Source organism: Tetrahymena thermophila, assembly GCF_000189635.1.
Source record: "Tetrahymena thermophila SB210 genomic scaffold scf_8254475, whole genome shotgun sequence".
Taxonomy (NCBI): domain Eukaryota; phylum Ciliophora; class Oligohymenophorea; order Hymenostomatida; family Tetrahymenidae; genus Tetrahymena; species Tetrahymena thermophila.
The window spans coordinates 503085-515775 of NW_002476250.1; the positions used below are offsets into that span (position 1 = coordinate 503085).

Consider the following 12691-nt stretch of genomic DNA (forward strand, 5'->3'; position numbering starts at 1 on the left):
TATGTATTTATTTATTTATAATTTATTATAGAATTAAATTACTTTATTTATATTAAATGCTAAAATACTGTCTATATACATATATAATAAAATTAAGAATAGAAATAGCTTTAATTTTATTATTCAATTTTATTTTTTATTTAAAATCCTCTTACAAATATTTTAATGTATTTACAATTAATTAAAGTATTAATTTTGATAAGATTTAAAACGTTTTTTGATAATTTTTATCTAGTTTTATCAAACTATTTTTTTGATAAATTAATAAAAAAATCAAACTATTTTATTAAAAATTCTAATTTTTCCATCTATATGACATGAAATTAACTTTTCTTTTTCTAAATCTTAAATTATATGGGTCACTCCATTATCTATTCCTTGAACTTTAAATTTTCTATTTTCTTTTTCCTGAAGTATCCAAATATGCATACTTCCTTCATCTTTTTGTCCTCCACTCCATAAACCTACAGCTAATTTTATTACATCACCTTTTTAATTGGTTATAGAATTACTATTTTAACTTTGTTATTATAAATCTTTTTAACTTTATTTTTATTCATCTTAAAGCTGCTATTACTAAAATTATTATTGATCAGACAATATATTTTAACGAGAATTATTTTATGAATCATTTTATCTTTTTAAATCCTCAGAATCGTAAAAATATTCATTCCCTAATTTTGTTTAATGTTTAGGAGTAAGATATCTTGACTTTCTCTTAGGTGTTTACCTATTATTTTGTATTTAATTTTATTCTTTTTGTTGCTTCTCAGTATCATCAAGAGTGTTTTGGTTAGATTAATTAATAGAGATAGAGCCCTCTGTTCCACTGTATGAGTTTCTTCTGGTACTTCGAATATTTTTATTTTAAATATATTTTTCTTGGTCTTTAACTTGAGTTGATAGTCCTTAATTCTTAAATTATTCTTATTATACTTGCAGCTTTTAATCTTAAAATTCTTATTCTTAAATAAAACAAACAGTGTAAACATCCATATCTTCTTTGAGCAGCTTGATTAGTTCAAAACTCAAAGAATTCCATATTTTTACAGTTGAATCTCTAGATGCTGTAGCAATTAGCTAGTTTTATCTATCATAAATAATTTATTAAATTATACTTTCATGAGCTTCAATAACTCTAACTGGTTCTCTTTGTTTTTAATATAATTCCCAAATATTTATGTTTGTTCCATCAGCACTTAGAAAGTGGTTGAATTCAAGCTCTACTAAACAATTTACCACATGATTTTACTCAAAACTCTAAACTTTATTTATATAAATTATATAAAGATTTCTTTTTCAAAAATTACTCTAATTGAGAGCCTGAATACTCCATATCCTTATTACATTATCATATCCTCCTGAAAGTAAAATACCATGTTACGTTAAGAAACAAACGCTCCTGACACTTTCTGCATGGCCTTTTAGTGTAGCATAATTACTCCACTATAAATAAGTATTAATAATAACTTTTAAACATCTCAACAACATATTAATAAAATTAATTATACTTGTTTTCCATTACTGCCTTTTTTCCAAAGTTTTACAGTCTTGTCATTCGAACAGCTTGCAATGATTCCCAATTTAGGAAAATAATCTAACTAATTTACTTCTTTTTCATGACCTTCTAATTCACAAGTTTGATTGCCTGTTTTAAGATCCCATATTTTAATCTAATAAAAATTTTTTTGATATAATAATTAATTTATATTTAAAAATAGGATTTATTCTGCTATGTAATAAATTTATCTTTACATTTTTTTCTTAGCTTGCATTTGCTATGAAATCTTTTCCTAAACTTACTATATCTTTGATAGCTTACTGATGTAATTTCCACATACCAGTTTTATATGGATTTATTGTATTCTGTTTAGAAAAAAAAATTAATAAAAATCTTATTGTTTTTTATTTACTTTAGAATTACTACGACTTTAAGACTCGCTGTTTTGTTTAAATGTATCAATTTGTTGTTAACGAGGAGGACTATTTTAAGGTGAAGATATATTAGGCTTTTCAACTAGAATGGACTGAAAAAACTCAGACACTGTTATTTTTATTTTTTTTAAGTGTGTTTTGAGGTTATCATACAAATACTTATTACTTATTTCAAGCTAATCGTTACTTGTTAATTCTTTTTCGATTTATAAATTTCCCAAGTCTGTTAAACTATTTCTTTTATCTTACATTTATTATTTAAAGTCTTTTATTTACTTTTATGTATTTAAGTTTTTCAAGTTTATATTATTAGGGTTATCATTTGAAAATAGTGTTGTAAGCTACACTGTTGGTGTATTATTTTATGGAATACCATTTTGATTAAATCCGTTTTATAAGGATTGATTATTAAACTACGATTGTGAAGAGTACTAATTGCTATTGCATGTAAATTAAATATATTTTTCTGTTAACTTTTATAATATTGCTTTAGCTGTTTACGGATTTTGAATTATACGGCAATCAATCATATCAATTAGTTTATTTGGGTCGTTTGTGTGTTCAGCAATATTTTAATAGTCCATATTCGAAATAATTTATAAATTATTAGGCTTCCAGCCAGAAATAGGTGCTAAATGCTTATTCTGCTAAAATACTAAATTATCAGGGATATACTTACTAAATAATTCATTCAACTTTTCTTCATATTTAAAAATTTACTCTTGCAGAGCTTTCTGAAATTTTTATAAATTTTCAATGATAGAAATGTAAATTAATTTCTTTTAATATGAATCTTTTAAATCTTCTTAGCTAACATGCCTATTTAAATGCTTTCCTTTATCAGCCTACTCTCTTTAAAGTAATCTCATAGCATCTAAAAACCCCCTATAACTCATTACTTCATGGCTTTGATGCAAATTTTTAACACATATATGACATACTCCTCCTTTTTTGCTACAAAATTTATCAACACAAATTGATGTAATGGGCTGATTTTCATGGCCTTGAATATCACATGTGTAATACTTTGACAAAGAAATCTTCCCTTTAGGAGAAGTAGAATTTCCATACTTTAACCTAGTTTTCATTCAAACTAATCCTATCTATGTACGTACTTCTTGTTATTTTTAAGTCTATATGTTATAGGATTTATATTTTGATTTCTGTAATAATTTTTTCAAGTAACTGTGAATGGAATCAATTAAAAAATATCCAAAAACTTTATTTATTGGTTGTTTTTATGCTCACAACTGATCTATTTGGAATATTAAATATTTTGCACAGTAAAAAGTTAATTATGTTTTTGTACTTTTTATTAATATTTTCGTTAGCTTTATTTTTTATCAAATAATAAAAATGTTAAAAAAAAATCATTTTAAAATATGATATTAATAAACTTATTTTATTCAGATAAATATTTTTATGATTCAAAATGAAAGTGCGATTTAATTAATATAGATTGTTACATTAATTAAACATAAATCTGACTATCAATTAATTATAGCTGTTAAATTGTAGATATTTAAATTATGAATTTATGTAGAAAAACTTCAAAAACTTTCAATTTCATATAATTAACAATACCTCAAAAAAAAATTATATTTTAAAGTATAAATCAAGGTTAAAGCAATTAAAATAGGATTTATTTAATCTAAACATAATTTAAAATGATGATAGCAGATACTTCATCTATCACTATTTAGTAGTATTAGAAATAGATAGAGAATCAGCACAAAGAGCAAAAAAAATAAGATACTGGTACATTAATTTCATTTATAATTAGATATTAACTATTTTTTTATTTTAAAAATGAAGAGATATATGTGTGGGGAAGTAATTAATTAATTAATCATTCCATTTATATTTGAATTGAATTTTAAACTTTATCTATAGCGGATAAATATGGATAATTAGGATTAGGGCATAAGCACTAAGGAAAGAATTATACTATTCCAAAAATATGCTGTTACAATCTTATAATTCGTACCGTATCATGCGGAGAAGAACACTCGGCATTTATAACATGTGAGTTAGTTTGAAAATAAAAAGGAAATTTATGTTTACATTTTTTATAGAAAGAGGCCATATTTATACAATCGGAAGTAATGAAGATGGTAAGCTAGGAATATCTACAAAATCAATAACTTCTTCATCTACACCTTGTTTAGTAGAAGATTTATCAAAGATAAAATGTTTAAGCTTGAGCTGCGGATAATCTCACACTATCGCAGTTATGTAAAACGGAGAAGTTTATGGATGGGGAGATGGATCTTATGGTTAACTAGGTAACGGAAGCCAAGAATCAAGATTTGCTCCTACTAGGATTGTTTCTGAAAATAATGAATTTATATAAGTAATAAATATTCATTAACTTCTAAAAAGTAAAATAAGTATAATATTTATTGATAAAAAGGTCTAATGTGGATCAAGACATACGATTTTATTGGATCTAAAGAAAAAAGCATATGTTTGTGGAAGTAATGAAAATGGATAACTTGGTTTAAGAAGTACTAAAATAGAGTTATTTATCAAAAAATTAGATAATAAAGGGTTTATAGAAGCTGCTTGTGGATAATTCCATTCTCTGTTATTGGATGAATAGGGAAGAGTTTATTCAACAGGGGCTAATTCGTTTGGATAATTAGGAATTGGTACAAAAAATAATTAGTATGAATTCACATAAATCAATAGTTTAGAAGGAGAATAAATTGTAAAGATAGCTGCTGGTAGCCACAGTGCAGCTTTAAATAAAAAAGGGGAGATGTATATTTGGGGAACAGGAGTCTTTGGAGAATATTTATTTCCCAATAAAATAAACAGACATAGTTCAGGGTATATATATATATATATTTATTTATAATGTTGATGTTTTATTTTAATCAAATTATTTATTTTGAAATTTTAGAACAACTTTCTCTGATATCTCAGTTGGAAATTTTTTTGCGGCAGCTGTAGATATTAATGGAGCTGTATGGACTTGGGGTGCTAATTCTAATGGTGAGCTAGGTTAGGGAGATTATGAACCTAAAACATTACCTTAAACTCTATAAGCACTTAAAGGAAGACATGTCCAAAAAATATGTTGTGGAGGAGGTAAATAATTATTTATTTATTTAAATTAAGCTAAATGTAAAAATAAAAATAGGTTTTGCAATGGCATTAGGCTACAAATTACCAAAAGAAAATAAATAATAATAAAATGTAAACGATAAAACAATTGATAAAAGCATTATAGATAAAAGTACTTTAGAAAAGAGCAATTATTACTCAACATAATCACATTAAATGTTATCTATGAAACATGATGATTTAAGATAGTAACATGATTTAAATAATATTTTGAAAAACTACTCTTCTGTATCTAATCATATTTCAATAAAACCAAACTTAAACTAAAATTATTCTATGATTGTAGAAAGAACTGCTCCAAAATTAAAAGAAACGTCACATTCTCCTCTATAAAAATCACTATACTTAGAGAAAAGGACAAACAATTCAACTTCAACAACTAAAAAACTATAAAAACCAGTAAGTTTTTTTTTATCGATTTAAATAGATTTAATGGTTTTTTTATTATAAATAAGAGTGTCTCTCCATCAACTTCAAGCTAGAAAGTACTTAAAGAAAATAATGGAGCAACAGTTTTTGATAAAAAGAGAAAGAAATCTGTTGAGCGATTATGCTAGTATTAAAAAGAAAACTAAACTCTAGATTATAAGCAACTCTATCATGTTCCTTCAAATATAGATTAAAGATCACTCTCTATGTCTAAATCAAGAAAAAAATCATCGACAATTTCAACTTCAGCATCTATTAATACAAATAAAATTAATAATCATCAATTTAATTCAAATGTTAACAAAGAAAATATTGGTGATGAATGCATATCATCTAAAAGAATAAGCAAAAAATCGTTACACTCTACTTTACAATTAGATGATGTAAATTATTTAATATTTATATAATCTAAAAACAACATTTATTTTTATAGGATTAAATAGAAAGATACAATAAAAAAATAACAGATTTAGAAAAAAAACTTTCTAAAGAAGTAGCTGAGAAAAAGACATTAAAGTAAGAGATAAGCATCCTTAAAGAAAACTTAGATGAAATATAATTTGGTTAATAAGGCTTGAATGAGATTAATGAAACAATGCAAAAATAATACACCAAGCTCTATAATCTATAAAACGATTATGATAATTTACTTGTGAAGTATTAGGAAAAGGAATAATATCATGAAAACAGCTAAACAGATTTATACAAATGCAAAGAATAGATAAATTAGCTCCTTAAAGAGCTTAATTATGCTAAAGAAGAATCAATCAAAAAAGAAAAAGAAATATTTTAACTAAAAGATGAGATTATTCTTCTAGCTGATGATAAAAGGAATAGCAAGCAATAGCAAAACCAGTAATATGAAAGTTTGATTAAACAGTTATAAATTGAACTTTCAGATTGCAAAGCTTAGACAGGCTCATACAAAAATATATCTGATACTTATAGGTAGGAAATAGAAACACTACGTAGAGCTATAGAAAGTTACAAGTAAACAAAATAATAACTTACATTTTTTTATTTTTTTCATGAATTTTATTTTTTTTTATTAAACTTACTTTTGCTAATTTAAAAACAAACTCAATTATTATATAGAGAAACAGAAGAAATAGAAAGAAGACAAAGAGAGGAAATTTTTAGATAAAACGAGCTTCTTAAAAAAGAACTTGATACATATAGATCCAAATTAGATGACTCTCATCGAGAGACATAGGAATATATTGCTGAGTTAAGAAGAGTAAAGAAAGAAAAAGAGTAAAATAATATAAATTATATTTAATTAGAAGATACTATAAGAGATTTAGATCATCAAAAAAAGAAGCTTTTGATTGAGAAAAATTAACTAGAAAGTGATTTATTGAATTTGAGAGAGAAGATTGAGGCAACTGAAAGATAAGAAGTGGTTGCTGAATAAAAAATTAATTAATTAGTTTAGATTAAATAGACATATGAGTTCGATAACGAAAAGCTAAAGCATGATTTAAATGTAAAATATTAAAACATAAAAATCCTTCCTTATTAACAATCATTATTTAATTATAAAAGCTTAAAATAAATGAGTTAAATAATTTAAATGACAGAGTCTCTTCTCTTACTTAAAAACTTTAGGATATGGAAGAAAAGAATACTTAATTAACTGTCCTTCTTAACTAAGAAATAGACAAACAAGCTATGCAATTTAAATAAAGCATGGATAGTTAATCTTAATTGCTCAACTCAACTGGAAAAAAGCCAATTTCAACTACAGATTTAATTTTAAACAACTAATTTAGCCATTCAAGCAAAAAATCTGCTAATAAACCAGCTGATAATAGCAACATTCTTATTAAATCGCTCATTTATTCTGATTAAAAATAATTTGAGAATTAAATTAGTGATCTTTAAAAGTCATTGAAACATCAAAGATCTAAATCCATAGACTCTTGTTTTAATATTACTTAAAAAACAGGATCTAACTTATATAATTAATAAAATTAAATTAATTTAAATAACTAATTTGGTTAAATTAATACTTAGCCTTTTGACTCTAATTTAAAAAATTCTTAAAAATCTTTAGAAAATCTTCATAACTTAAGCAACTTTTCAGGAGATCCATTACCTACTTTTAGCGAATATGATTTTTCTAATACCAAAAACAAGGATTTAATTTTTAATTCTGCTAAAAAATCGGTAAACAGAAGTGATGAAAAATACTCATTTACACCTGAATAAGTATAAAAGAACCACATTTATATGTAATTAATAGTTTTAATAAAAAATGTTAATTTTTAATTTAATTAAAATATTTTAGATAGGAGAATTACGAGTAAAAGAACCAATAGCAAAATTAATACAAAGTAAGAAGCGCTTCTGCTTAAAAGCTACTAAATTTGATAGAAAGGACAGGAGATTAAGTGAATAAGAAAAGAGAAGTATCTCCTTTCAAAAAAACACCTGAAAAAGCTGTAACCTTTTCCAACATAAACCAGACATCCCCCTTTACAAATCATCATCAAAATTCGAAGAGCAATAAAAAATAATAGTTAGAGTATGAATTTTAAAAATACCGATATTAAAAACTAACAAATTTTATAAAGATAAATTTAGGAAGAAAAACCTCTTGAAGAAACTTATTAATCTAAGGATTTGCTTGAATTAACAAATGTACGCTAGAGATTAGCAGAGATGAGAAAAACAAAAGACATGGTCTTTTCTCGTATGATGGATTTTGACACAAAAATTAAAAAATTTACTGAATAGTAAGAAAAAATACTAAAAAATAATTGATTTAAAAGATTCATTAATTAAATAAAGTATATTTAGCATTAAACTATAATAAATTCAAATTATAAAATTAAAGATAATTATATATTAAATAGCTTGTGAATAATTAATTAACTAACTGTATGTACATATTTTTCTATCCATTTACATCTTATGTAATATTTGTTATAGATTTAAATTATTTATTTTCCATTTTTCAAAAGTAAAAATAAATAATTGAACTAAAAATGAAAAGTTTGAATAAAATTCTTTTATTTATGATAATAAAATTAAAAAATTAAATAAAATATAATAAGATTATAGTGAAAAACATATAATCTGATTTTAAATAAGTATTTCATATATTGTAGGATAATTTAAATTCCTTCAAAAAATGTAATTTTAAATCTATTTTTAATTTCTTTAAGAATAAAATTTACAAGCAAGTAAGGAATTTCCTTAAAATCTAAAATCTTATTTAAATTTTATTTAGAATTTTGTCTATTTGGTTGAAAATAACAAAAATCTCTTTATTTTAAAATTATATAGATTTAAAATTAATGAATTTGTAAATGCAAGAAAAAAATATGATAAAATAATTTTCGAGCCCTTATTTTGAAATTTAAATTTAGAGAACATTATTAATTATTCAAAGATTCATGATTAAGCACAAAAAAGGATAATTCAAATGAAAATAAATAAGCAAAAAAAATATGGATATGTGATTAGAATTATTATGAAAAAAGAATAATAGACACAAATATCATTAATTTTTGTTACTTGAAGACTAAATAATAATTAGTGGAATAAGTTCTATGAAAAGAGTTAAGTAAAAATAAAAATATAAAATCTAAATAAAGTATGTGATTGAGGAATCAAAATTTATGAGCTTAATTAGCTATTTATTTTCAAAACATTTGATTAATATTTTTCTTTATATTGAAAAAGAAAGTCATCTATTTATTTATTTGTTAATTAATTTATTATTTAGTTAGTTAGTTAATTAATTAATTGTGTTTTTCTTTTTTCTTTATAATTTTTATCTTGGCTACCAGGCAAAAGAAAAATCATATAAATAATTAAAATTAGAAAGAGTTAATATCAAAAATCTTATTATAAAGAGCAAGTTTTGAATATAAGTAAAACAGACATAAGAGATAAAATGAATACCAACGAATACATAGACTAATTCGATTGTAAATAATGAAATTAAAAAAAAATTTCTAACTTTAATTTACTTAACCTATGAGGAGAATTATCTTAAATATGTTTTATAATTATCAAATTACATAGAAAATAAAAATATGGGAGCTTATTACGATAGCAATGGTTATGCTATGTAAAACTAGTAATAAATGGATTAAACCTACCAAAACCCTCAAAACGAAATTAAGGAAGGTGGTGATCTACTTAAAATTAACAATGTAAATTACTTAGCACTTTAATTTCTCTTTATTTATTTTAATGGACTGTATGATAGAATTATAATAACACACACACACATTAAAATCTTAATAAGAAAAAAATAATGATCATATAGACCATCTTACAAATAAAAAACTGAGAATAATTTTATTATTTTTAATTAAATAGACTTAAATTTTGATCCGTAGATAGGAAAATACAGTCGATTTAAAACTCTTTGTCGGTTAACTACCAAAGACATGGTAAAAATAAAATTAGTAAAAGTTAAGTATTTATTGACTCAATTTTTAAATAGGGAAAAAGAGCAAGTTAAAGATTTCTTTTCTAAATTCGGCAGAATTTATGAAGTTTAGATTATTAGAGACAATAAGGGATAACACAAGGGTTGCGCTTTTGTTAAATTTGCTTCAATGACTGACGCAGAAAAAGCTATTGAAGCTGTAAAAAACACCACCTTTCCAGGAGTAAATATTAATAAAATAGATTTTTAGACAAATTTATTTATTCTTATAAAATTAACTAGCAATATATATCTATCTATCTATACATTTATACATCTATTAATTCATTAATTTCTTAATTAATTTTCTTTTAAATTTTTAATTTCATTAGATGAAGAATAACGTTGAAATTAAATGGGCTGACAACGAAGAAGAAAGACTTGGTGTCAACTAAGACTCTGACCATAAATTATTTATTGGTTCTCTTCCTAAGTCTTGCACTGAAGTAATAAAATTTAGGACTAAGATTTAAGGTTTTTAAATATAATATTTTAATAGTAAAATATTAAAGATATCTTTGAATTTTTTGGTGAAATTGAAGAATTACACCTTATGAAGGATAACTAGTAAAACACAAGATAAGCATTTTTAAAATTCAAACAAAAAGAAAAAGCTCACCTTGCTATCAGAAACTTAAACTCTCAAGTCTACATCAATGATGCTGAAAATCCAATTGAAGTTAGATTCGCTAAGAAATATGTTAAGCAAGAAAAGCCAGTAAAATTTTTTATTTAAAATATTTTTTATTTTAGTGATCAAAGCGGCTTAAAGATTGCCGAATAAGGGTGGGTTTGATTGATCATGTGAAAAGGTAAGTTAAAAAAAAGTAATAAGGAAATTTTATTTGTTTATTGATGGATAAAATTGGTTAGCCTTGTGAAATTCTAAATCTAAGTTCTAGATAGATAAATGATCAATCTTTGAATCATAATAAGATAACTAAAAGTGAGGGCATCATTAATAACAATCAATCAAGCAAGTAAGCAGCAAGCAAACAAAAAAAAACACAACAGAAAATAGAATCAAAGTCTAACATTAGAAAGAAAGAAATCAAATTAACAAAATAACTAAGTAACTAAGTTACTAACTAACTAACTAACTAACTAATTAACTAATAACAATCAAACAACTGATCAACCAAAAAATTAGAGAGGATGAAGTAGATTGAAACGAAAAAGAGATGAATCTCGTCTTATTAGAAATAAAATAAAAGCAAGTTATCTATAATTAATAGAATAAATTAATAAATAATTAAAATATTATTATGAGTAAGTAGTCTACATAATCTAATAGTAAGTATGTGATCGCATGTATCGTGTAAATTAATGTTGTAGTTGTTGTTTAAATAATAAAATAGTAATAAATTATGTTGTTGTTATTGATGTTCCATCTTGTTATAATTACTTAAAAGCTAAATTATCAAAATCCCTGTTTACTAACAAACAAACAAACTAATTAACTAATAAGATCATATATCATCTATCTATCTATCTCAATCAATCATAAACAAACTACTTAAACACATGCATCAATCGATTTGTCTAATAGTTATATATTATCTATTCAACAAAAAAAAAATAAAAGCAATTTTACAGCTTTTCAAACCAATTCTTTTAATATTTTCATTTATCAAACTAAATTTAAAATTCAAAAATAAATAAAAACTTTATTTTTTTAAATACAGAATCCTACTCCAGCTCCTAAACCTGACCCTGCTCCTGCTCCTTAGCAAATCAGCGTAAGGATATTTAATCAAAAAATTTAATTTTTAAGTTTTAAAATTTAAAATTTAGTGGTAAAAAGTATACTTCAAATACTACACTGAAGAGAATGAACCTTACTACTTCCATCCTCTTCTAAATACTAGTGCCTTTGACAAACCTGGTCCTGGAAGCTTGATTTTAGATATTGATGGAAATCAAGAATACATAGATAACAACCCTAGACCTACAAGAAACGAACCTGTTGTTATTAATGATAGAAAGGATGTTTGTAAATATATTTCAAAATTTTAAATTAATAAAATAAAAATTAAAAAATTAATTCACTTCCTAAAATAAAACATTTCATTTTTTATTTTTTTTAAACTTACTTTTTAAACTAAATATTAAATTATTTTTATTAAAATAGATGGTAAAATATTATTTAGATGATTCTGATTGCACAACATAGTTTTTATTTACAAGCTAATTATCTAAATCATTTATTTTACTTTTTTCTATTAAAATTAATAGATGGCAAAAAGCATGGACCTCCTGGAGCCAATCTTTTTATATTCCACTTGCCCAATGACTACAGAGATTCCGATTTAGAAAAACTCTTTTCAGAATATGGTGAGGTAATTTCTGCTAGAGTCAATACAAGACCTGATGGAACAAGCAAAGGATTTGGTAAATATTGAAGCTCTTTAAGTTAATTTTTAATGCTTAAATTATTTTAGGTTTCATTAGTTATAACCACCCATCTTAGGCAGAGGCTGCAATCACTGCTCTCAACGGACTCTAGATTAAAAGTAAATAAAATATTAGAGTAAATATAAAATATAAATAAATTTTAATATAAATAGATAAGAGACTAAAAGTTGAAATAAAAAAAGAAGGAATGGATAACAATGGAAACATGAAGCAATCCAACCCTGGATCTTTAAACCAAACTTCTTTCCATCCATTCTGAATTATATTAAAGAAAGGACAATAAATAAAATAAAATTTATTTTTAATATCTTAATTTAAGCTGAAAAATGAACAAAA

General features: G+C 23.8%; 3 protein-coding genes across 3 annotated transcripts; 2 read left to right on the forward strand and 1 right to left on the reverse strand. All coding sequences in view use genetic code 6, as the record gives it.

Moving 5' to 3' along the window:
* Positions 1-273: 273 nt before the first annotated feature.
* TTHERM_00420980 (WD domain, G-beta repeat protein) lies at positions 274-3023 on the reverse strand (the record flags this gene model as incomplete). The annotated part of the gene is made up of 5 exons (XM_001033353.2): positions 274-1265; positions 1311-1446; positions 1512-1673; positions 1756-1866; positions 1914-3023. 5 exons carry the CDS (start codon positions 3021-3023, stop codon positions 274-276), a joined length of 2511 nt encoding a protein of 836 aa, XP_001033353.2.
* Positions 3024-3476: 453 nt separating this feature from the next.
* On the forward strand, positions 3477-8431 carry TTHERM_00420990 (hypothetical protein). Its single transcript, XM_001033354.2, has 13 exons — positions 3477-3693; positions 3751-3768; positions 3829-3960; positions 4011-4288; positions 4349-4767; positions 4841-5028; positions 5081-5463; positions 5520-5876; positions 5927-6483; positions 6589-6979; positions 7039-7727; positions 7784-8020; positions 8070-8431. Exons 1-13 carry the CDS (start codon positions 3603-3605, stop codon positions 8257-8259), a joined length of 3930 nt encoding a protein of 1309 aa, XP_001033354.2. The 5' UTR covers positions 3477-3602; the 3' UTR covers positions 8260-8431.
* An 840-nt stretch (positions 8432-9271) lies between these two features.
* Positions 9272-12614, forward strand: TTHERM_00421000 (RNA-binding family CELF1 RNA recognition motif 3 in CELF/bruno-like protein; the record flags this gene model as incomplete). The annotated part of the gene is made up of 11 exons (XM_001033355.2): positions 9272-9431; positions 9529-9659; positions 9829-9902; positions 9956-10124; positions 10273-10386; positions 10440-10658; positions 11626-11679; positions 11735-11933; positions 12176-12331; positions 12382-12453; positions 12508-12614. The coding sequence occupies exons 1-11, from the start codon at positions 9398-9400 to the stop codon at positions 12612-12614; spliced, it is 1329 nt and encodes a 442-aa protein (XP_001033355.2). The 5' UTR covers positions 9272-9397.
* Positions 12615-12691: the final 77 nt, after the last annotated feature.